Source organism: Girardinichthys multiradiatus, chromosome 19, assembly GCF_021462225.1.
Source record: "Girardinichthys multiradiatus isolate DD_20200921_A chromosome 19, DD_fGirMul_XY1, whole genome shotgun sequence".
Lineage (NCBI taxonomy): Eukaryota > Metazoa > Chordata > Actinopteri > Cyprinodontiformes > Goodeidae > Girardinichthys > Girardinichthys multiradiatus.
Window position 1 is genome coordinate 40,148,692 of NC_061811.1, and position 26,915 is coordinate 40,175,606.

General features: G+C 42.7%; 1 protein-coding gene across 3 annotated transcripts in view; it reads left to right on the forward strand.

The window, feature by feature from the left end:
* Nucleotides 1–26,915, forward strand: part of akap6 (A kinase (PRKA) anchor protein 6) — a 490,689-nt gene that overhangs the window by 368,977 nt on the left and 94,797 nt on the right. For all 3 annotated transcript variants that reach the window (XM_047392958.1, XM_047392960.1, XM_047392959.1), the window contains one exon: nt 12,726–12,986. In XM_047392958.1, coding sequence (XP_047248914.1) covers nt 12,726–12,986 — 261 coding nt within the window. The remainder of the gene's footprint in view (nt 1–12,725; nt 12,987–26,915) is intronic.

Genomic DNA, 26,915 nt, shown 5'->3' on the forward strand with positions numbered 1-26,915 from the left:
TGTGCTAGTCACGGATTGTCCATAACAAACACCATGTTCAAACATAAGGGTGTCCATCAGTGGACTTGGCACCAGGACAAAGTCGATGATCGACTTTGTTGTCGTATCATCAGATCTTCGGCCGCATGTTTTGGACACTCAGGTAAAGAGAGGGGCTGAGCTGTCCACTGATCATCACCTGGTGGTGAGTTGGATCCGCTGGAGGAGGAGAAAGCCGGTCAGACTTGGCAGGCCCAAGCGCATAGTGAGGGTCTGCTGGGAACGTCTGGCGGAGCCTTCGGCCAGGGATGTATTCAACTCCCACCTCCGGGAGAGCTTCGACCAGATCCCGGGGGATGTTGGAGACATAGAGTCCGAGTGGACCATGTTCTCCGCATCTATTCTCGATGCTGCTGCCCGTAGCTGTGGCCGTAAGGTCTGCGGTGCCTGTCGCGGCGGCAATCCCAGAACCCGGTGGTGGACACCGGCAGTAAGGGATGCTGTTAAGCTGAAGAAGGAGTCCTATCGGCCGTGGTTGGCTTGTGGGACTCCTGAGGCGTCTGACGGGTACCGTGAGGCCAAGCGTGCTGCGGCCCGGGCTGTGGCAGAGGCAAAAACACGGGCCTGGGAGGAGTTCGGTGAGGCCATGGAGAAGGACTACCGGTTGGCCTCGAAGCGATTCTGGCAAACCGTCCGTCGCCTCAGGAGGGGAAGCAGTGCTTCGCCAACACTATTTATAGTGGGGGCGGGAGACTGCTGACCTCTACTGAGGACATTATCGGGCGGTGGAAGGAGTACTTCGAGGATCTCCTCAATCCTGCCATCACGCATTCCGTGGTGGAAACAGAGGCTGGGGACTCGGGGTCGGACTCTTTTATCACCCAGGCTGAAGTCACCGAGGTGGTTAAAAAGCTCCGCGGTGGCAAGGCTTCGGGGGTGGATGAGATCCGCCCTGAGTACCTGAAGTCTCTGGATGTCATGGTTGACACGTCTCTTCAACATTGCGTGGCGGTCGGGGACAGTGCCTCTGGACTGGCAGACTGGGGTGGTGGTCTCCCTTCATAAGAAGGGGGACCGGAGGGTGTGTTCCAACAACTACTCCTCAGCCTCCCTGGTAAGGCCTACGCCAGGGTATTGGAGAGGAGAGTCCGACCGATAGTCGAACCTCGGCTTCAGGAGGAGCAGTGTGGTTTTCGTCCCGGCCGTGGACCACTGGACCAGCTCTACACCCTCTACAGGGTGCTCGAGGGTTCATGGGAGTTTGCCCAACCGGTTCACATGTGTTTTGTGGACCTGGAGAAGGCATTCGACTGTGTCCCTCGTGATGCCCTGTGGGGGGTGCTCCAGGAGTATGGAGTCGGGGGCCCTTTACTAGGGGCCATCCGGTCCCTGTACGAGCAGAGCAGGAGTTTGGTCCGCATTGCCGGCACTAAGTCGGACCTGTTCCCAGTGCATGTTGGACTCCGGCAGGGCTGCCCTTTGTCACCGGTCCTGTTCATAACTTTTATGGACAGGATTTCTAGACGCAGCCAAGGGCCGGAGGGGGTCGGGTTTGGGGACCAGTGGATTTTGTCTCTTCTTTTTGCAGATGACGTGGTCCTGCTGGCCCCCTCTAGCCAAGACCTACAGCATGCGCTGTGGCGGTTCGCAGCCGAGTGTGAAGCGGCTGGGATGAGGATCAGCTCCTCCAAGTCCGAGGCCATGGTACTCGACCGGAAAAGGGTGGCTTGTCCTCTTCAGGTTGGGGGGGAGTTCCTGCCTCAAGTGGAGGAGTTTAAGTATCTCGGGGTCTTGTTCACAAGTGAGGGAAGAATGGAGCGGGAGATCAACAGACGGATTGGTGCGGCTGCCACAGTAAAGGGGGCGCTGTGCTGGTCCGTTGTGGTGAAGAGAGAGCGGAGCCGAAAAGCAAAGCTCTCAATTTACTGGTCGGTCTACGTTCCTACCCTCACTTATGGCCATGAACTTTGGGTCATGACCGAAAGAACGAGATCCCGGATACAAGCGGCTGAAATGAGCCTCCTCCGTAGGGTGGCCGGGCACTCCCTTAGAGATAGGGTGAGGAGCTCGGCCATCCGGGAGGGGCTCGGAGTAGAGCCGCTGCTCCTCCACATCGAGAGGAGCCAGTTGAGGTGGCTCGGGCATCTATACCGGATGCCTCCTGGACGCCTTCCTTGGGAGGTGTTCCAGGCACGTCCCACCGGGAGGAGGCCCAGGGGACGGCCCAGGACACGCTGGAGGGACTATGTCTCTCGGCTGGCCTGGGAACGCCTTGGGCTCCCCCTGGAGGAACTGGAGGAGGTGTCTGGAGAGAGGAACATCTGGGCATCTCTGTTGAGTCTGCTGCCCCCGCGACCCGGTCCCGGATAAAGCGGAAGACGACGAGTACGAGTACGAGTACATACACATTGTTTTTGACAGCGTTCTTACTCCATACTTAAGAACCACCTGTTTCCCCAAGCATTTTAACTACAGCAGTTACAGGGTTGTATGACCTCTGTGTTTTTTGTTTATTTTTTGTGTATTTCTGTATGGCACTTTGTGACCCTCCTTTGTCTTTTAAATTTGCTATATAAATAAATCTTTACTTACTTTTACTTACTTACTTTTTTAAGTCTAGAGGTTGAGAGTGAGCACATGCAGTTAGTCATAGTAAATGCTCAGTAAATAGCGATGTTGAGAAGAGAGACAGAATAGTTGGGATTAAAACTGAAAGACAGGTCCAAGTGCATCATCTGAAGAAGAACACGAAATTCTTGGCAGCAGTAGCTCAGCCGATGCCCCCCCCCCTGTTGTAACAGCTAAACAGAATGGCAGATTAGATGTAGTTTCTATGAAGATAAAGAAAACAGTGAAGAAACATAAATTTAAAAGCTAAAATTACAACAAATAATGCAACATTGGAGAGTAGTAAGAAAATGTAGCAGAGTGAGGAAGTGGTCATTATGTTCTCCAGTAGCCAAAGCCCATAGCAACATAACTACCGAGATAGAGTGGCTTAGGTTATCCTGAGCTAACTATAAGTTTCATTAAAAAAGAAGCCTAGAAGCCTAGTCTTCTAGGCAGTAGACAGAGTGTCTACCTCATGAACTAAAACTGATAACTGAAAGATCTGCCACCAATTCTACTTTTAGAGACTCTTGCAACCACCAGTGAACCTGCAGTCTGAGAACAAATAGTTCTGTTAGGAATATGTGGAAGGAGGCCAATTTAATGCCATCCAGATTAAGTGGTTGACCAAGCAGTAATATCAAATTTATAAACCATTTTTTAAATATTATACAGCGACATAAGGTTTCTCAATAAGATTTGATCTGCCTGGGATTCCACATGGATAAAAGATTACACTTGGGATAATACCACTCGTCAAGCTCTACAATGCAGCTTACATTGCATTTTACATTGCAGAACTCATGCAGCTTAGCATTGCAGGAAAGTATACTAGGTTTACAACAATTGCGTTCAAGATAACATCTTGCTGAGAGATGTGCACATCAGTTTTACCCAGAATCTGTTGATTTCAATATATTTATTTGCTGCAACTTCAATTAATCATATGTAGCTCTGAAATGCAAATTTTGATGTGACCTGTTTCAGCGTTCTATTAATGGAAGTACTATAAATAAACACATCCTATTTTGTACAACTTACTAAAAAGTAATGATATAATGATATCGCAGATTAACAACATAACTACAATACCTATTTTAATAGCAAAACTGTTGTTTGGCAGGTTTAACTTAACTTTCTCTCCTTAGTGAGGCAACGGTGGGTCAGGTGGTAGGGGTCTGTCCTGTAACCGGTGCATTGCCGGTTCAAACCTCCGCTCTGTCTGTCTCAGTTGTTGTGTCCTTGGGCAAGACAGTTCACCTGCCTTGCCTGTTGGTGGTGGTCAAAGGGTTCGGTGGCGCAGATTGTATGGCAGCCTCACTGCCATGGGTAGAACCACCCAATGGCTACATCTTACCCAAATTAACCCTCAATGAATTCTTTTTTCTCTTTGCTTTCTCTCATAGTTTTTGTCAAAGTTTTACTTGTTTATTTTATTATTTTTTGTTTTTTCCTTATCATCACTTTTAATCATCAGTATGCTTACATTTGAAGATCTTTAGCTTATTTAGTCGTTTTGCTGACATGCACTTGTTTAGTCACTTTCTTGCTCTCTTACCCACCATCCTAACATGTTGTTCCAAAAGCATATTAACTGGCCTATCAGTGCTTGTGCTGGTATCTGCTGCTTTGATGCAAATTGGGAATTAACTGAAATTGATGTCTTGTGTCTTGCCTCTGAAGTATTGTGTCCTGATGAAGAATTTATGACCAGCAGTTGTAATTTAGTTTAAATGTTTTTCTGTGCTAAATTGTGGCATAGGGAGTTTCCTGATGCATACATGGAATTTTCTAAATTGTATTGAACTCTAGTTTAATGCATGCAAGCACAACTCAGTATACAGTTTTTTGCAAAACTATGCATACCTCTTATTCTTTTTCACATAATGTAAAGGTAAGGGAGAAGCATACAGGGTTCCTAAAACCTTTTACAAAAAGTGTGGACACACATTTATACTCAGCTTCCTTGAGTGAAAATTTTAAAGAATCACATTTTGTTATAATTGCTGCTGTAACTCATTTATGATATGTCTCCACCAGCTTTGCACATGTAAAGACTGTGTTTTTTTAGAGGATGCTCAGTCAGATTGGATGGAGAGTGTGTGTTAATATCAGTGGAGTGTTATTTTTGTACACTGTGCATTTTCCATGTAGGTTTAATTTTGGTCTCATCTGACCAGAACACCTACTTCAACATATTTACTGTCTCCCATACCCGTCTTGTGGCAGGATGCATATTTACCTCTTTATACTTTTCTTTTTGCAACAATTCAAACTAAAACCACATTTGTAGAGTACACAACAAACAGTTTTTGTATTACCAGATTCTCCCACCTGAGCTTTAGATATCTGCAACTTCTCCCAGATGAGAAAATAGGCTGACTGTTTTTTTTCTTTTAGATTTATTTAGATTTATCTCTCTTTCTAGCAGCTGTTTACCGGGACAAAAAATGCACACAAAAAAGGCCGCAGTTAGCCATGCTCAAATGTACTTTTTTAAAAAAGTTGCCTTGTTAAAAAACAGTTTGCATTCATATTTGTACCACATGTAATTGCATTTGATTTGATTTGTCCACTACATACACTGCCTATAAGTATAACAGATAATTCAAACTTACTATATTCCATTCATCCCTTGTCTATAAATATTTTTCCTTGCAGGGTCGCAGGGGACTGGTGCCTTTCTTTAGTGATCATTGGGCAAGATGTGGGGTACACCCTGGACAGGCTGCCAGTCCAACACACAGGGCAGCACAGAGACACACAGAACAAACAACCATGCATACACACACTCTCACACCTAAAGACAAGCGTGTACAGCAACCACAGTTCAGAAACATGACCTAACAGTCATGTTTCTGCACTGTAGGAAGTAGCTGGAGTAGTCGGTGAGAACCCATACATGCATGGAGAAAACATACAAACTCTGTGGATAAAGACCTCTGGCTGGGATTCAAACCCAGGACCTTTTTGCTGCAAGACGGCAGTGCTACCAACTGGACCACTGGGCAGGCATTTTCTATAATCATTATGATATTTAAACAAATCAAATATGAATTTAAAAACTTCCGGGTGGAGTCTACAGTGTTTAAAAGCATTGATGTCCCTCCCCAGGTTAAATTTTTCTACGGATTTTGGCAAACATTTGGTGACTTTATCCAGATTAATCACTTTCTGTAACAAAATCTGTAACACGTCATGTGAACGGACTGCTGTCAGCTGATTGGCAATGAGACCAGGAGAAATTAGAAGGCTTTCGCTGCAGGGAAAAGTTAATAAAACTCAAGAGTGACTACAATATGTGGTCCTTAAAATTATTGGAGTCGCTCTTGAGTTTTATTACCACAGCGGGTCACACTTAAATATACTTTACTATTTACAAATCAGAAACCATGCCTGAAGGCTGAAAGAAAAGAAAAAGGACACATCAGTTTTCTGAATTACATGAAGGCGGGTCACTGTATTTAATAACATCCTAAACGAGCTGATCACAAATAAAATTGGTTGTTTAGACCCACAAATATTTCCCCTAAAACACACAAAACAATACCAGCATAAAACCACATGTTTGACTTGGAAATTTATTGACAGTCCTTAAGTGAACAAGAGTCTGCAGGAGGAGGGAGCAGGCAGAGAGCAGCTGCCCGTAATCACACTGTCTGCATTGTGTCAAACGGGTGGAAGACGTCAGTGAATGCACAGAATGCGAATGTCCAATATGCAACCTAAAACTAACTTCTGTGGTTTTGCGCTTGTCTTTGTCATTGTTGTTGGCTGTAACAAAAACATCTTCATAAAGCAAAAAATGTTAATTTCTTCTGGCAAACGTTTGAGCTTCACCAGTCCAGACAGCAGTACCTCACCTCTCCGCTTCTGCTGCCGTACCCCACTTTAGACCCCTGTGCCTTATGTTAAAGGTTCTGGCTGGGCTGTGGCCCAGATAATTATCCCAGTGGATTTTAGACATAAAAAAACATAAATAAGACATTCTTCATATATAATAATAAGAACATTATTTGTATTTAGTTTATTTCTGTTTTTATTTCTATTTATTTTTTATCATTTCACGCAGATTTCTTTAATGTGACAATATCACAGTAATGTTAATAGCGCCCCAGCACGCTATGCTGCCTTCCTTCAGACTGGGAAAACTGCTCCACTCAGCGTCGTAGAGACAGGGTCTCTGCTGGGAACTCTCTGGAACACAGTTTGCTTCTGTAGACCTCAGAGAGAAAGTCAAGCAACACTTGTACCTTATTTACCCCTGTTCATGAATGAATACTGGATACACAAACAGCAATTCATTCCAACTTAACTTAGTGCATATGATCGCATGATGGTATGACACTCTTGGATCTAGTTTGAAGAGTTACAGGGGTTGGACGATGAAACTGAAACACCTGGTTTTAGACCACAATAATTTATTAGTATGGTGTAGGGCCTCCTTTTGCGGCCAATACAGCGTCAATTCGTCTTGGGAATGACATATACAAGTCCTGCACAGTGGTCAGAGGGATTTTAAGCCATTCTTCTTGCAGGATAGGGGCCACTACATGATACTGGTGGAGGAAAACGTTTCCTGCTCGCTCCTCCAAAACACCCCAAAGTGGCTCAATAATATTTAGATCTGGTGACTGTGCAGGCCATGGGAGATGTTCAACTTCACTTTCATGTTCATCAAACCAATCTTTCACCAGTCTTGCTGTGTGTATTGGTGCATTGTCATCCTGATACAGGCACTGCCTTCAGGATAATCAATGTTTGAACCATTGGATGCACATGGTCCTCAAGAATGGTTCGGTAGTCATTGGCAGTGACGCGCCCATCTAGCACAAGTATTGGGCCAAGGGAATGCCATGATATGGCAGCCCAAACCATCATTGATCCAACCCCATGCTTCACTCTGGGAATGCAACAGTCTGGGTGGTATGCCTCTTTGGGGCTTCTCCACACCGTAACTCTCCCGGATGTGGGGAAAACAGTAAAGGTGGACTAATCAGAGAACAATACATGTTTCACATTGTCCACAGCCCAAGATTTGCGCTCCTTGCAACATTGAAACCAACGTTTGGCATCGGCATCAGTGACCAAAGGTTTTGGCTATAGCAGCCCGGCCGTGTATATTGACCCTGTGGAGCTCCCGACGGACAGTTCTGGTGGAAACAGGAGAGTTGAGGTGCACATTTAATTTGGGCAGCCGTGGTTTTATGTTTTTTGGATACAATCCGGGTTAGCACCCGAACATCCCTTTCAGACAGCTTCCTCTTGCGTCCACAGTTAATCTGTTGGATGCGGTTCGTCCTTCTTGGTGGTATGCTGACATTATCCTGGATACTGTGGCTCTTGATACATCACAAAGACTTGCTGTCTTGGTCACAGATGCGCCAGCAAGACGTGCCCCAACATTTTGTCCTCTTTTGAACTCTGGTATGTCACCCATAATGTTGTGTGCATTTCAATATTTTGAGCAAAACTGTGCTCTTACCCTGCTAATTGAACCTCCACTCTCTGCTCTTACTGGTGCAATGTGCAGTCAATGAAGACTGGCTACCAGGCTGGTCCAATTTAGCCATGAAACCTCCCACACTAAAATGACAGGTGTTTCAGTTTCATTGTCCAACCCCTGTGTGTTTGAATTTGAGTTGACTCATTTTTGTTAATAAATTCTTGAATTTTAAAGAATTGTGTGAATTCATTCTATGTGTGTGCAGAGTTGGCTGTTCAATAATGTCAGAGCTTGGCTCATCCCTTTCAATTTTGTCCTAATGCTACAGCCTTATTGGGCTGGTATTCACTGGACAACCCTTAACAGACCGAAATATTATTTAATAAAATATTAAAGTATTAATATTAAATAATATATCCATATTCATAATTACACCCCCAGAATACCCTTTTAGATGGACTCTGGTATAATAACTCAAAAAGAAAGGAAGACTGGATGCCCTGCATTAAGTAACTGCGATCCATGGTGGAACTGGTTGTCAAATAGGCAGCCACATGGAATGGCTCATTTCTTGTGAACAAGCAATTCAGTTTCACAATTTTCTATTTTTTTATATCAATATGTCTATAACTCCTAGCTGCTTTTGAGCTCATTCTGGTCCTAGACCTAACTGCTGATAGGCAGGTTCTTTGGCTTGTCTTCGTTTTAGAAATAGGTAATCCTAAATTTCATCATTTAGTGTGTCCCATGCCCAAAGAGCACCCTTCACCATAAAACCAGTAATATCTAGCAAAACGAAGCAGTACAGGGAGGGTTAGGGTAGAGCAAAGCTGTAGGTTTTAAATATAATGATTTTTAATTATTTATCATCCATGCATCCATTTTATATACCCGCTTCTTCCGTACAGGGTCACGGGGGAGCTGGTGCTTATATCCAGCAGTCTATGGGTGATGCATGGGGTACACCCTGGACAGGTCGCCAGTCCATTGCAGGGTAATTGAGAAACACCAATTAACCTAACAGTCATGTTTTTGGACTGCGGGAGGAAGCTACAGTATGCGGAGACAACCCATACATGCATGGGAAGGACATGGAAACTCCATGCAGAAAGACTACCGGGCGGGAGTCGAACCTACGACCTTCTTGCTACAAGGCAACAGTGCTAACCACTGCAAAAGATGTGTAATTATGTTAGTCGTTGTGTTGGCAGGAATCTTTCAATCTAACTCATTGGCAAAGACCTTGACAAGTTTACTCTATACTGACAGGCCTTCTGAAGTGTGAAAAACTGTGAGTGCATACTGGCATCTAAACAACTTAGTAGGGAATAGTCTTATAGGCTTGCTCTGTCTCACTTTGTGATATGCAGGAATTGAAAAATGACTGCAGAACACACACACACACAGTTAGTTCAATTTGAACTTTGATTGCTACTCTCTAAGCTCTTTTGCTACTATTGTGTCAAAATAATGTTTTGTTTTGGGTGTAAATTTCTCACCTCTGGTTTAGGTGAAGGTGGAATGAACTCAAAATTAGTTAAACAAAACTTTAGTAACCGTAATCAGTTATTTATTAATATCTCTGGAGAAGGACACTGAAACTGTATAATAGCAACTGAAGATATGATAACTGTGCTATGCTACTTCCACCGTATGCCATTTTAAAAATATATTCACCTACAAATGGTTAGTGTAAGTAACCAAAGGTAAGGGTTTAAAAACAGTTATATTGTCACCATAATCAGTTTTTTCATGAAGGACCCAGAGACACACAGGAGGGCAGGAGCAGCACGGTGATTTCAATAACTTTAATAAAACGCAGAATAAAAAAAAAGGCAGAGACTCGACATGAGTGGATCAGGACATGGAAACTGGCAAACAAACAGTAACTGAAAGAGAAAATCCAGCAGAGAAACAATGATTAACGAGAGCTTAAATAGTAGGGGAAACAGGTGATTGGAATGACACTGATGAGCAGCCACAGGTGGGTTAAATGGGCTTAGATTGCATGGTTCCATGGCTGAGGGGGGAAGAATAAGGTCCTATTTACACAATATTTTCTGGTGACAGAAAAGTATTCTTGCTTGTTTACATGACAACAGCACACGTTTTCTCTTAAAATGGCTCAATTTGAGAACGGGTTCCAGAGTCTAATGGTATGAAAACATCCTGGTCTCCGTTGATGTGTAAACAGGAAAAAATAAATCTTTCCTTTGTGGAAGCCTTTGCTCATATGCAGGATGACTGAAATCAGTAGAAATTAATGCTCACACACACAGCATAGTGGCTGCTAACATAGTTTAAAACCCACAGAAGACGAAGATATCAATTACAATGGCAGATTGCAGAGTACTTCCTTGTGCTGTTGACTCTTTTGATTGTAACGAAGGTTCTACAATAAAGTGCTCATTTTCTCCCCCAATTTGTAAGCAAGAAGTGTTTGCGCATGTTGTTGAGTTTGAAAGAGCATACCGCCAACTAGAGGCGTGGGGCAGGAATTACACTTTTTTCATATCGCTACTGTTTGTGCATAAACGTACATTGTAATTAAAACCTTGTCATATGAACGTGTTAACAGAAACGGAGAGGAACTCCCGTTTTCAGTGGATCGTTGTGTTAACAGGGCCTTATACAATGCCTGGACATGAACGGGGTGCAAGCAAGCCATAAGATATGAGTGAGAGACAAGCACAGATCCTAAGCATCCGGGGATCGGGCCGCTGAGGTCTCCACCTTCATCTGCCACCCAATCCTCTTTGCACCGGCCCCAGGTGGTGGGCCCACTGGGGGATGGCCTTGCGTCTCTCGTTCGGGCTTGTCCCGGCCAGATCCTGCGGGGAGCAACCCAGCAACCAGGCGCTCTCTGACGAGTCCCAACCCCAGGCCTTGCTCCAGGGTGGGACGTCATGTGCCTCGATGTTTTGGTCCTCATGAGGGTGTCTTAAACCGCTCTTTGTCTGACCCGTCACCTAGAGCCTGTTTGCCATGGGAGACCCTACCAGGGGCTTTTAAGCCCCAGACAACATATCCTCTAGGATCATTAGAGCACTCAAACACCATGTTAAGGTGGCATTTCAAGGAGGCGTGGCTTGTCCTCTTCAGGTTGCAGGTTCCTGCCTCAAGTGGAGGAGTTCATGTAACTTGGGATTCACAAGTGAGGGAAGAATGGAACGGACAGACGGATCGGTGCAGCTGCTGCAGTAATGGGGGCGCTATGCCGGTCTGTTGTGTTGAAGAGAGAGCTGAGCCGAAAAGCGAAGCTCTCGATTTACCGGTCGGTCTACAGTCCTATCCTCACCTATGGCCATGAACTTTGGGTCATGACCGAAAGAACAAGATCCCGAATACAAGCGTCTGAAATGAGCTTCCTCCGTAAGGTGGCTGGGCAGTCCCTTAGAAATAGGGTGAGGAGCTCGGCCATCCGGGAGGGGCTTGAAGTAGAGCCGCTGCTCCTCCACACTGAGAGGGGCCAGTTGAGGTGGCTCTATACCGGATACCTCTAGGACGCCTTCCTCGGGAGGTGTTCCAAGCACATCCCACCCGGAGGAGGCCCAGGACACGGCCCAGGACACGCTGGAGGGACTATGTCTCTCGGCTGGCCTGGGAACTCCTTGGGCTCCCCCTGGAGGAGCTGGAGGACGTGTCTAGGGAGAGGGACGTCTGGGTGTCTCTGCTGCCCCCGCGACCCGCTCCCGGATAAAGCAGAAGACGAGCACGAGTACAAACAGAGATTTAAGAGAAATAAATGCAGCAACACAAAAGGACAGGACACAAGAATAAATGGAGAAACTAATCACATGACCTAAGATGGCAACTAAAAACATAAACTCAGAGAAAAGCTCTGAATAAGCTCATAACAAGAAAATAATCAAAATATAAACAGAAGAAAATCAAAACCCAAACACATTAACATTTAAGTACCTATCACGTTAAAACCAAATTTCATCCAGCTGATACCTGGTCAGCTCATAAAAGTTTACCCCAGACTATGAAACAACACATTCAGATTACACATCTTTTGGAAAACTTAGGCCCATTGATCTGCCATTATTTCAGACAACTAATTAATCCAATAAAGCATTCGAGAATCGGTTCTTTTAGTACCTCTTTCACACTTGTCTAACTTGCATTATCTTTGCACTTGCTTAACCTGTGCTGTCATTTAACTAGATCTCACACCTACTGCGTTGCCAGGTCTCTTCCTGTACTAATGTTTGAACTTGTTCATTTCATTTAAATAGTTTTGGATAAAGGCAGGTTCAAAACTGCGGTGCTCCACTAAAATGACTAAATAATTACTATTACTTCAGATTATGAGTATTTTTATTATTTTTGATTAAATCTATCCCAGCGTGACAGTTATTTTTAATGGAAATATTATGTATAGGACAGTATTTGAAAGTAAAACAAAAAAACAAAATTTTTATCAGCAACCATTGAATAACAGATAATACATATTTCCTCATTTTATTTGCTAAGATATTTAATGCTAAGATATGTAATGATTACACTGCTGTGAAGCTGTGTAATAAATACATAGCATAATTTTATTGATATGCACATTTTAGAATAAACACAATTTAGTAACCATGTGTATTGATGGAAATGCTGCTTTACTTGATGGATAATTGACACAACAGACTCCCTTATTAATTCTTCTTATTTTTGTCTTTCTTTTGTCTTGTTTCAGAAAATTCTCTTGGAGCATTCAGTGCCATGTTCTTCTGAGCAAAAACTATCATCAAATGTGAATACTCTGCTGGTCAGGGGTCAAGCTGATGCTGCTGAAAGTCCCTGCCCAGCTTTGTCCCCAATGACTAATTCACTCCTAGAGCAACTGGAGGCTCGTATCAAGGAGCTTAAGGCATGGCTCCGAGACACAGAGCTGCTCATCTTTAACTCCTGTCTCAGACATGAGAAGGATGCCTTTGAGCAGCTTCCAAGTTTCAAGGTAGGACTAACAGTGTTGGTGGGCATTTTTTTATGATGCTGGCCACGTGTCTAACTTTAACTCCAAATCAAAAGTGCTGAAAAAAGTGAGGATGACAGTTCCCAAGCTTGGCAGACCTTTTACACACTGGACAAGTGTTACAAGTAACTTTTATCCAAAAACCCATGTTTTTGATCAATGGGAGGATACCAGACAGCCAAACAAACACAAAAAATATATCAAGGTAGAGGACAGACTTAATTCATACAGAGAATTAAGCCCAAGCGAAGTTCAAACGTTTTTGCTGCCATTACTCTTATGCTATATATTTTCTCTCTGAATTTGAAACTTTGAAATTTACTTAAGATGGGAGCTACTTTCACCTAGTAAATCTGTAGTATTGCAGTGTAGTATCCAATCAGCTCGCTGGCTGTATGATGGTAGAATAAAGATATAGTAAGCTATCAATATGTGATTCACAGAACCTAAATTCAATCAAAAATTTGTCGATGTACCCCTGGGCAAGGCACTTAACCTCAAATTGCCTACCGATCTGCACATCGGTGTATGAATGTGTTAGTGAGTGCGTCTGGGTGAATGTGGCTCTAGTCTAAAGCGCTTTGAGTGGTCAGTATGACTGGAAAGGCGCTATATAAGTTCAGTCCAAAAACCATTTAGTGGTAGCTGCCAATGTTTATCTCTCTAAAGATGAGGAATATCATGAAGTTACTAAACATCTCCTCCTCCACCCTGTTATCAGAAAAAGTAATGCAAGACAAGAGTTATTTGACAGTTCAACAGTCATCAGTCCTATGTACAATACAGGCCGGGTGCATTGCACACCACATTCTGTGCAAAAGCAGCAGAACTCCATCTACACTTTTCTACCACATACCTTTCAAACATTTTTACCGTATTTTCCGCACTATAAGGCGCACCGGATTATAAGGCGCACCTTCAATGAATGGCCTATTTTAGAACTTTTTTCATATATAGGGCGCACCGGATTATAAGGCGCATAGAATAGAAGCTACTGCAGTCAAACGTTTGACTGGGGTTGCATTATGCATCCACTAGATGGAGCTGTGCTAAAGAGAATGTCAACAAAACAGTCAGTCAAACTTTATTAATACACTACAAACCAGCGTTCTGATAACTCCATTCACTCTCATGGTAAGGTCTCCTCTACATAGAATTCTATTGAATAGAGCCAACCGCACGTTAGGAATGCATTGGAGTCTATGAAGTTGAAGTTGAAATCAAACGTTAGTTAAAAGGTGAAAGGGAACTTTTTCCTGATTCAGTAAACACGTAAAAGAAACAGTTTGATGCACTAAATCAAACGTTAGTACATTCACAATATAGTAGCGTTAACTGTTGAATTCTCTCACTGCTGCTCTATTCCCATGTTCGACTACGTAGCTGACAGCCTTGAGTTTGAACTCAGCATCGTAAGCGTGTCTCTTGAAAGGTGCAATTTTGGGGTCGTTATACACACACAAGTGGTGTTGGACTAGGAGTAAGCACAGTACAGGTGTTTACCGCTATTACTTCGGCGACATCCCTGACTACGGTAGCCGTAATGCTGCAAGCGGTGCGGCTTTGTAGTTTACCAGTCGTACTGAAACATTTTGACAGAGCGCCGTGTACAACCAGTATGGATCAACCAATTAACCAATTGATCCATATATAAGGCGCTCCGGATTACAAGGCGCACGGTCATTTTTTGAGAAAATTAATGGTTTTTAAGTGCGCCTTATAATGCGGAAAATACGGTACCTATTTTGGTAAAATCTAAGCATAGTTTCTAAATACATTTTACAGTTAATAATGATACTAGCAAAAGTATTGCCCATCTTAGTAGTACAAACATTTAAATTAAAATGTATAAAATTATGTACAGGATGCTTCTACTTGTTTCTACTACTTATATTCTCTGTGTAAAAGAAATGGTCAATCTGAACCAGTTACCGGCCATGTAAAATCACACAGCAGTTTTGGTGGATATTAAGCTGGGGACAACATTTCTTGGCTGATTTTACCCCTCATTCCCAGCCAGAGAAAGTCTGCGTCAGTCTGCACTACTTGCTGTCAGCTGGCAGAGGGACTCAGCCCAACAATCTGTTAGCGTGAGAGAAGGTGAAGACTGTAGTTTGCAAGTGTGTGAGAGGAACCAACCCGAACCAACCTCAGTTGCAGTAAAAAAAAAAAAAAAACATGTTTTAATTTTAAAAGTGGATCTGGAAGTAGTTAGGTAGTGTGAGATGATCATTGATCCAACTGCAAAAACGTGTTGCCTAAAGCCATTGAATAAAAGAGATGCTAGGACATGATAACAGCTGGAAGGCAACTTATTTTAGAAAACTAGTTTTGTAACTATGAAACAGTATGAAGATAAACCCATAACACTGGTCAATATACCAACTATCACAATAATTATAATTCTTAGTGCATCAGCAAACCAAAACATTTTGGACAATATAATGCTCCCAATGCTGCAAGAACAGTTTAGGAATGGTCTCTTCTTTTTTCATAATGACTGTACACTAGTGCACAAAGCAAGGTCCATAAAGACGTGTATAAAAAAAGTTTGGTGTGGAAGAACGGGACTGGCAGAACATTTGCGGGGTGAACTGGAGCAGAGACGGAGAGCCAGGCCTTTTCGCTCAGCGTCAGTGTTTGACCTCATAGATGCACTGGAAGAATGGTAAAAAAATTGACCTAAAAACAATCCTGAACCTTGTGGAAAACCATCCAACAGTAGCCGAAGCTTGTATTGCTGCAAAGGGTGAGCTGACAAATGAAACTTGATGAATCAAGAAAGGGATGTCACTGAAATTGATATGTGTTTAAAGGCAGAGGGCAGAATACGTTTGGCAATATAGTGTATGTATTTGACTAGATAATGTAGCTCTAATGTGTTTATATATTTGCTTGAAGTTGCACTTAACTTTTTCATAATCTTGTGACAAAGAAAAAAGGAAAAACATTTTAAGTGTTTGTACATCTATGCGTTGCTGCTATGTTTAGTAATGCATCTTCTTAATGAAGTCAACCAAAAGCTGGGCTGTTTTTAAGCAATAGATGTATAGAGGAAACAGCAGTTAGCCTTGAAAGCGACGGGACATTAACAGGATATTAATCAGCTCACATCACACAGCAAAGAGCTAGCTGTGCTAATTAGCCTAGACCTGCCGTGTGACTGACAGCCATAAACACACACATATACACAGATGCTTACATAACATGTATCCACTGAACTAGAAAAGCATATACACAAAGCTAAATGAATCCATGCATTTCTATGTGCCCTCACAAGCAGAGAACTCAATGTACACTATCTGGAACAGACAATGAACTAAAATATGCTAATGGAATGATATACAAGTTATACTGACTTAAAAGATAAATATGCAAAATCAGGAAGATGTCTTTAATAACACCAATATAATCACATCTTCAAATGCTACACTGTTGACACGAACCAGCTCATAAATGCTGTTGCTAAAAACATATGGAGTGATGTAGCAAACAAAAAATTGCAAAAGAACTTTAAATATGTTTTTTTGTTTTAGATTCCTCAAAGTAGTCAAAATTTACTGTGGTGACTAAAATATCAAACTTTTGGCTGCCTTTCCTTGCATGTCATGTTCTTTCAAGACTACTTGAAAAACCATTTTAGGTGACCACCTCATGAAGCTCATGAAGAAAATGTCAAAAGAGCAAAGCAGTCATCAAAGCAAAGCCTTTGGTGAGAATCTACAATGTAAATAGTCATAAAAATAAAGAGACCCATTAAGTGAGAAAGTGTATCTAAACCTTTTGTCCGATAGTGTATATTTGGTCAGATATGTCCTCAGGAAAACACACATTTGGTAGGTTTTGCTTCTCCATCGTGTAGAAACACATTCTGAGAGACGTTCTGATGAAAGTATTTAGGTAATCCTGCATGTAATCTTTGCCATTTTAGTCCAACATCCAGGGGAAAGCATCATTTCCATCAGACTACAAAAATATGTTTTCAAATAAATTTACTAACATAAGAGACTTTTTAGAAACTTTTAATAAAATGTAACTTATAGGTGTACCTAAATGTATTATTGTATTTATTTTAAGCATTTTAAAGGTAAAAATTTCACATGGTTTTGATGACAAATACCTTTCATTTGTTTTAATGAAGTCTTTCAATCAGGTTTCTACATGGCACAATCATAAGTTTCACAATGGTTTGCCAATTTTAGAACTAAATCATAACTTAAGTAATTTTCAAAATTGTGAAACATTATTGCTATGATGATGTTATTAGGTATAAATAACAAATGTAGAAATATTTCATTAGTATTTAAAATAAAATAGTAGTTCAACGGTATATAATAACAAACCTACAAAATAATTGCATAAGTTCGACTGTTTAAAGCAAAATTAGATTTACATGAACCTAAAATTGTTAATACGTATATTTACCTTTAAAACCCTTTTTATTCATCCAGGCAGTTGACAATAACCCAACTGGTATTATTTTGAAAATAAATCATGTTGATTTTATTTACATTTTAACAAAAAATACGTTGAAGATTATTTATGCCCATTATAGATATTTGAGCAACCACACTCTCATTATATTGCTGACCAGCTTTTTGCATGTTTCCACTGGTATTTTTGGCTATTCCACTTTGGTGATAGTTTACATTTTTAGAGGTTTGAAGGTCTTCTTCATCACCCTAATCTTTAGCTTTCTCCACAGATGATCGTGGACTAGGCCACTTTACAATGTCAATTTTACTTTCAGTCAATAGAAATATGTTGTTCAAGTTAAACTTTTACTCTAAACCTAGATATGGCAGAGATATGGTTAATTTTGGGCTAACTGTACTTTAAAAGGTTTATAAACTGTTCTTTGTTTCTGACACAGGAAATCAGGGTGAATTGTGTTAAATGCACAGGAGAAACCAAAGAACACAACGTAATGTGCAGCTTCTCTTGAAATGTGCTTGTTTGCTTTTGGGGGTGGGCAAACAGAAGTCTCTCAAGATCTAATCATTTTTCCAGACTTATGAAAATCAACATATCTGCCTTACATGAAAGGCAAAATCTTTTGTCTTTCCTACTTTGAAGTAAAGCTAAGAAAAATGAATCTTTCGTGAAAGAGGCGTACGTACTGCCACCCGGTGGTGTGTTTGTTCCTTCAACCTGTCGCCCTCACGAGAGTTTCCACAAGAGATTGGTATGCTCGGTTGGTTTTAGTTGCTCTGAACAACTACAAAATCATGAAAACCAGTAATCATGAATTACTTGATAAGTGTCTAATAATTTTAATAAGTTAAATAAGTAATGTATAATAATTTCAAGAAATTATTAGGGGTCTCAATAAGTGTGTCACACAATTTTTGTAAAACAAAATAAAACATAATTATAATTTATTCAGTTTTTTCCCACTGTTAAAAAGATTTCAAAAAATAATTGTTCATGATATTTTACAAATCTTTATAAAGGGATACCAAAGGTCTATAGTGAGCTGTTTTGTAATATATAATCAGGAACAATGAAGTTGTTCCTTGATACTTGATGCTTCACTCATCCCTAAGTTTGATTCTGTTGGAAAGAAGGAACAATGTTAATTGTGTTTGTAAGAAATTACTAATGTAGTTGGATGACCACATTTCTCCATCAGTAGTTGGTGGGAAGATGGATAGAGCTAAGACTGGGGTGGAGCGCCACTTCGAAACAATACATTTATTTTTTAAATGTATGTTTGGCAGTAATAGTTGGTAAACATACTTTTGGCCCACAAATGTGTGATTATTTAATCTTTGTGACCTAATTTCATCAATACAGTGAAGCAACATAGCAACAGAAATAAAACCATTGTCACCATAAAATGACAGCAGTATTTGTTTTATTTCTAAAAGGAATATCTGTAGCACGATCTTGTTGAAGCTTTTACAGTTATTGCTGTGATCGCAAAACACCATACACAGTATGTATGAGCAAACCTATTTGTGCACACATAGCCAGTTCTGATGATTAAACTCTTTGAAATGAGACTTTATCTGGAGAAAGTGAGCGTCTTTCTTTTGATCATTGTCACAACTCTCAGCGGGAAGCCATTGATTTCTGGTAGAAAGAGGCCATGAGCTTTAGGAAAAATGAAGATTGGAAGTATTGATAACATTCATCTGTATGGGGAGTTACAGAAGGAGCTCCATTTGAAGAAAAGTGAACTCCATTAGTTTTCGGTGTTTGGCTTTCGATTTTTGCACTAGTTTATTACTGTATAAGAAAGCAGCAGAAGTTGACATGAGTCACAACAAGCACACACAAACACACACACACACAAATAAACATCAAAAGTACATTCATAAACACAAACTCATCCAGAAAATGTGCAGACAAATCAAAAGAAGAGCCACATTGACCCAGTCCCACTCACAAACGTGTGTCAGGTCAAGTTTATTTATATAGCGCTTTTCAGCAACAAGGCACTCAAGGCGTTGTACATATGGAAAAACATTACAATGATACAGAAAATCAAACAACAGAGGTAATTAAAAATAAAATTAAAATAAAATAAAGAGAATAGAATGACGGATAAGAAAATGAAAGGAAAATTGGACTGAAAACGTAACTAATAATGTTTAGATGGCACAGTCAAAGGCCACTCTAAACAAATAGGTTTTTAATCTTGATTTAAAGCAACTTAGGGTTTCGGCGCTTCTACAGTTTTCTGGGAGTTTATTCCAGATTAGTGGAGCATGAGAACTAAAAGCTGCTTCTCCATGTTTGGTTCTGGGTGTGCAGAGTAGATTTGAGCAAGAAGACCTGAGAGGTCTGGGTGGTTGATCCACTGACAACAAGTCTGTAATGTATTTTGGTGCTAAGTCATTCAGTGATTTATAGACTAACAGAAGTATTTTAAAGTCTATTCTCTGAGCTACAGGGAGCCAGTGTAGGGACTTTAGAACCGGGCTGATGTGCTTTCTTAGTTCTAGTGAGGACGCGGGCAGCAGCGTTCTGGATCATCTGCAACTGTCTGATCCACTTTTTAGGCAGACCTGTGAAGACACCGTTGCAGTAATCAATTCTACTGAAGATGAACGCATGAATTAGTTTTTCAAGGTCCTGCTGAGACATTAGTCCTTTATTCCTGGAGATGTTCTTTAGGTGATAGAAGGCCGACCTTCACAATATCCCACAGATTCTCTATGGGGTTCAGGTCAGGAGAGTTGGCAAGCCAATTGAGTACAGTGATACCATGGTCAGTAAACCATTTACTAGTGGTTTTGGCACTGTGAGCAGGTGCCAGGTCGTGCTGAAAAATTTAATCTTCATCTCCATAAAGCTTTTCAGCAGATGGAAGCATGAAGTGCTCCAAAATCTCCTGATAGCTAGCTGCATTGACCCTGCCCTTGATAAAACACAGTGGACCAACACCAGCAGCTGACATGGCACCCCAGACCATCACTGACTGTGGGTACTTGACACTGGACTTCTGGCATTTTGGCATTTCCTTCTCCCCAGTCTTCCTCCAGACTCTGGCACCTTGATTTCCGAATGACATGCAGAATTTGCTTTCATCTGAAAAAGGTACTTTGGACCACTGAGCAACAGTCCAGTGCTGCTTCTCTGTAGCCCAGGTCAGGCGCTTCTGCCGCTGTTTCTGGTTCAAAAGTGGCTTGACCTGGGGAATGCGGCACCTGTAGCCCATTTCCTGCACACGCCTGTGCACGGTGGCTCTGGATGTTTCTACTCCAGACTCAGTCCACTGCTTCCGCAGGTCCCCCAAGGTCTGGAATCGGCCCTTCTCCACAATCTTCCTCAGGGTCCGGTCACCTCTTCTCGTTGTGCAGCGTTTCTGCCACACTTTTTCCTTCCCACAGACTTCCCACTGAGGTGCCTTGATACAGCACTCTGAGAACAGCCTATTCGTTCAGAAATTTCTTTCTGTGTCTTACCCTCTTGCTTGAGGGTGTCAATAGTGGCCTTCTGGACAGCAGTCAGGTCGGCAGTCTTACCCATGATTGGGGTTTTGAGTGATGAACCAGGCTGGGAGTTTTAAAGGCCTCAGGAATCTTTTGCAGGTGTTTAGAGTTAACTCGTCGATTCAGATGATTAGGTTCATAGCTCGTTTAGAGACCCTTTTAATGATATGCTAATTTTGTGAGATAGGAATTTTGGGTTTTCATGAGCTGTATGCCAAAATCATCCGTATTAAGACAATAAAAGACCTGAAATATTTCAGTTAGTGTGCAATGAATCTAAAATATATGAATGTTAAATTTTCATCATTACATTATGGAAAATAATTAACTTTATCACAATATGCTAATATTTTGAGAAGGACCTGTACATCTAATTGCTTTCTGCCAGGCCAGATTTTGTATTTTCTGCAAATGGGCATTAACTGATTCAGTCAAAGAATACCATTTCATAAGCTATGGGAGGAACAAAAAGGACTAAACTACACACAAAGAACAGCCGCCACATAATCCACTGGCCCCATTAAACAACCTCCTGTTCATCAGCATAGTTCATGTAAGAGACTGTGTCTGTGCAGAGACAATTCATTTAGGATAAAATAATTTAAATACAGTTTATTTCATTGTGATTTGCTTTGTTTGTGGTGTTGGTGGTGATGGTTTGAGTGTAAACAAGCCAGTGAGCCTGATGCTAGACATTAGTTTTGTAAAGTTGATGACTGGTAAAGAGCCACTTTAATCAAATACAAGGTGAGCTTATTCCCTTTTATCGGTATTTTCCCTTAACTTGTCTAACAAACCTGCATAAAATATGCCCACATAGTCCTTATAATCATGCTAAATTGTGTTTCTGTTATCTCAGCTTCCAATACCAAAGGTAAAGCTCTGCAAATGCCACCATTAGTTCTGCTATGTTTGCAACATAGCTCCCTTTGTTCGCACTGCAAACGGCCTTAGACCCTCCCCTGGCACTCATACGCACATTAATTTTCACATTAATGGTACTTAAAAGTAAATATGGGACTTAGAAGGGTTGCTAAAAAGTTGAAATTTTTTTTGCTGTTAAGCTGACTTGCTAATTTCAGTTATCATCAGGCGTCCCCTTTCGACCAAATTGTGAGTCTGGATCCATTTTAAGCTGTCACTTTAGTATGATGGCTAGGTAAACACAACATTAAGGATCAATTGTCCAAAAGGTTATTCATTTCTTTTTTTTTTTTTTTTTTTTAACCGTGTCCTGTCCGGCAGAGTAGCACTCAGAATTGTTGTCTGAGTGCCAAGAAAAAGCACAACAGATTTACTTTCACAAGTAGAGCACTACAGCTAACGCTTTAAAGCTCTGCTTGATATTCATAAAAATAAACTTTATTAGAAACTGTTTAGGGATCATTTCAGTTGTTACGGACACAGAGACAGAAATGAAAAGGAAGAAAAAAGAAGCACGAAAGAGAGAAAGGGGACACAAAAAGGAAAAGGGGACAGAAGGAGAATAGAATGGATGAAAGAAAGAAGGATGAAGAGAATACAAGAAAACACCCTGCTTGCTTCTATACCTGCAGAAATGTTCATATTACCATCTTTTTTACCGAAAAGCACGATACTTATCAATGCAAGATGTATTTAGTGGTAAATGCAACTCAATATAGAACATTTGTGTATCTGTTAACACCTGAATCTAAACACCTGTGGGTCTGAGTGTGAACACGCTTGTATATACAAGGTTTCTCCATAAAAATATGCAATAGTGAGTGTGAGGAGCCACAGACTCACCCCCCTGGACCTGGGACAGATACGGAGGAAGATCCGAGCCACAGACATCCAAAGGCCCCCCAGAGAACAGGAACCCCAGGAGAACCACCACTGGGACTACAGCAACCCCCCAACAGAAGAGCAGGGGAGAGTCCCAGGGGAACCACCCAGCAGCCACAGTGCAGAAGCCCCAGGGAGCTGCAGCGACAAGCCCACAGGCCCCGCCGGCGGCCGTCTACACCCAGGGACCCGAGACCCCGGGACATATCATGCCCCAAGCAGAGGCCCGACAGAGCCCAGGGGTCCAGGCCTCGGCAAGCAGCCACCGGGAGTGAGCCAGCACACACCAAAGCACCCAGACCCGGATACCAAGAACCACAAGTACACTGGCGGGCAGAGACACCAACCACCGGCAGGTAGTGTGGCTGGGAATTGGCCCTGCATTGATGGGGGGCCTAAACTGATCCAGGAGAGGGAGCAGCCCAAGACCCAACCTGACACAAAAAACAGGCACACACAGTCACAATCACCCATTCCCATCCTCATGCGTACACGTAAAACACTCACACCCACGCACTCAACATAAAGACAAACAACAATGGACGTTGTACACTCACTCACACTTCCCATACATTCTCTATACTCCCAGGTCCAGGTGCCGATACCCCATAGAGACAACCAGCCCCCGGAACCAGGAGGCGGTCCCCTTCCCTCCGGGGCTGGAGACAGGCAGACCGCCCTAGCACCTGAACCTGGTTCGGGCTAGCCCGGGCTCGTGCCTGAACCTGAGCGAAACCCGGCCCAGACCCCGACCCACCGCCCCAACCCCAGTTCCCAACAAGCCCCATCTTCATCCGGAGAGGGGGCCATGTACAAAAGAGGGGTCTACATGGTCAAAACAAGCCCGCCAACCAGAGCCGCATCCAAGTCCAAGAACATGCCCGACCCCATACCCCTGCCAGAAGGTTATTAATGTCTAAGTCAGCAAATTCTGTTTGAAACATTATTTTATTCAATCAATGTTTTATTTATATTTTTGCTTTACATTGTGAACCGTTTGTTTGAATGTATAACAGCTGTGTTCTTTGTTAGCCTTTCAAGCTAATTTGGGCTTATTCTAAAAGTATAAAAATAAGCTTTGGTTCTTAAACATACATCCAGTCTTAACTGTGATATTGTGGCGTACACTTACGATGAGCATTATGCTGGTATTGGTGTATTTTTTGTCAGAGCCAGGGACTCCTGCTGGATGTTGCTAATGGTATCCCCATTCGTACTTTTAGATCAAGGTTGGTGACTGTATGTTTCAATGAATGTCAGTTTAGCTGGGACTTTGTAATTTAGTGCTGAGCTGCCATCAGGTTTCTGTCCATCAGTTAGATATATCTAAAACCGCAGTTATCACACCTTTTGGTCTTTTTGAGTTTTTACGGATGCCTTCGGCCTTAAAGGCGCTGCGCAGACATTGCAGCGACTTATGGATTCAGTGCTGCGGGGTATGCCATTTTTGTTTGTCTATTTGAACAATATCTTGGTTGGCTAGTCCTTTGGTGGCGGAACACATGGTGCACCTCCGGCAGCTGTTTGCTTTTACTGCTTGTGAACCTGGCTAAAGTTCATTCTGCCTGCTGTTGAGTTTCTTGGACACAAGGTGTTGCCTCAAGGGGTGGTTCTCCTACTTGCGCATCTGCGCCTTTATTATTTATTATTCATTTATTATGCAGTGGGGGCAGTGTGTGAACAATGCGTGTATGGGGCCTGGCAGCCCCTCGACTTTTTTGGCCGGAAACTTAGAGATGCTGAGAAGAAGTATAGTCCATTTTACAAGGAACTGCTTGCCCTTTTTCTGGCCCTGCGCTATTTTTGGTTCATGTTGGAAGGCAGAGATTTTACTGCTTTGGTTAACCATAAGCCTCTTACCTTTGCCATGGCGAAAGCTTTGGAACTGTGGTCGGCACAGCAACAGTGGCACTTGTCTGCCATTTCGGAGTTTACTACAGACATTAAGTATGTGGTTGGCAAGAATAATCTGGTGACTGATTGTCTATCCAGAGCACGAGTTGCTTCTGTGCATTTGGGCATTACCTCGCCATGGCATCGAACCAGCTGGTGGATCCAGGGATTCTGGTTTTTAAAATGGCTGAAACTAGTTTACATCTGAAAGAGGTCTCCTTTCACAAGAACGGAGCGACCCTTCTTTGTGATGTCTCGACTGGCATGACTCAGTCTTTGGTTCCTACTTGCTGGCGTCAGCGGGTTTTTGAAGCAGTTCATTTCCTTGCACACCCCGGCGTTAAAGCTTTGGTTAAGCTGGTGGGGGCAAAGTTTGTGTGGTGGGGTCTCCGCAGAGATGTTTGGTCCTGGGCGGCTTTTTTTCTGCACGGAGCTCTCTTTGGCTTTTGCCTCTCTACATTGCAACTTAACACTTTTACCGTGTTTCTTTCTTTTTCATTGTTTTGCCTGGCTTTTCCCCTTGTGCCTGTTGTTCATCCTGTACTATATATCTTTCCATAGCTTAGTGTTGTTATCTGTTCACTTATGTGAATCCATCTTCTATCTCAACCCTCTCACCCACAGTTTCCTCATTCTCCTAGGCCTTCCAATTATGCTATTTTCTCTCTCCAGCCCCTTTTCACTCCTCATCTTTTGCAAGACTTGTAATACTTCAGCTACTCCTATGTTAAATCCAAGTTCTGGGTGCAGCGCTGGTGGTGTAGGGGTTAAGCGCGTGACCATGTGCAGAGGGTATAGTCCTCGATGCGGCTATCTCGGGTTCGAGTCCTGAACCTGGCAATCTTTGCCGAAGGTCTCCCCACTCTCTTTGCGCTGTACTTATTGTCAACATATGTAATTTAGTTTTGGTTATATAGCGCCAATTCACAACACATGTCGTCTCCAGGCACTTTAGACAAGTCAATTGAATAATACAGATTTCAAGTCAGGTACATACATTCCAATTAATTCTAACTATCAAACCATGCAGTCAGATCCAGTTTATTAATTAGACTGGTTAAAATATTCTTCTATCTAAGGAAACCCAGCAGATGACTTTCAGCATTCAGTCCTGGATGAGTATGTAGAGATAGTGGACAGTCTCTTGAATTGACTTTGCAGCAATCCCTCTGTCATGCCAGTAAGTGTTTGAGTTTGTGTTTTTGTTCATTTACCTGGTCTGGTCCTTTGTCTACCCTCTGTTTCCCTCTGCCTGTTACCACACCTGTTCCTAGTTTTCCCTGATAGTCTGGTCTTGTTGGTCATTGGTTCCCCCTGTATGTGTTTAAGCTCCTGTGTTTTCATTGTTCCTAAAAAAAAGGCAAAATCCTGGCAAAATTGTTTTAACACCTCTGGACTTCTCCCAGCTCTCCATGGTGGAGATTGGAGGTAGCAAACGTCCTGAAGGGCTGGCAAGAGGAATGGAGAGACTTTTTCCATCCTCTGACTCAGCTCACCATCAAGACCGAGTGTCAAGGGCTCTGGTCAAGATCGCCGCATCTATGCGGAGGCTTCCTGCTCCCTCCTCCACTCCTCTCTCCAGTGATGGTCAGCGCAGCGCTTCAGCCCCTCGCTTCACCTTTTGGATCAGCCATCGTCACTGTTGCCGGCTCCCGTTCCTGGTCCTGTTCTGGAGGGGTCCAAAGGCAAACCGCCCTCACATTCTGTTCCTTTCCGTGACGGGTTCAAGGACGGACTGCCTCCACTTCCAGTTCCTGTCACGGAGGAGCTTGAAGCCAAACTGCCTCCACTTTCTAATCCTGTTCCTGAGCGGTTCGCGGATTAACTACTGCCTTATCCGGTTCCTGTTCCGGAGGAGCTCGGTGATGAGCTGCCTCCACTCCTTCTGCCTGTCCCAGGGAGGTTTGAGGATGAACCGCCTGTTCTGCCTGTCCCAGGGTGGTGCGAGGATGAACCGGCTCTTCTGCCCTTCCCGGAGGAGTTTGAGATTAAGCTGCCTCCATTCTCGTTTCCTGTTTCTGGAGGCTGAGCTGCCTACATCTCCAGTTCCGTCCGTGAGGGGTGCAAGGACACATTGCCTTCATCAGCTGTGTCTTTGTGGCTCCACTGCAGATTTCCAGGGCTTTCCCGCAGATATTCACGGCTTCGTTTGGGTAATGTTTTGCTTCTGGCCTTGTTTTGAGTACTTTGTGTTTATTTACCTGGTCTGATCCTTTGTTTACCCTCTGTTTCCCTCTGCCTGTTACCACACCTGTTCCTAGTCTTCCCTGAT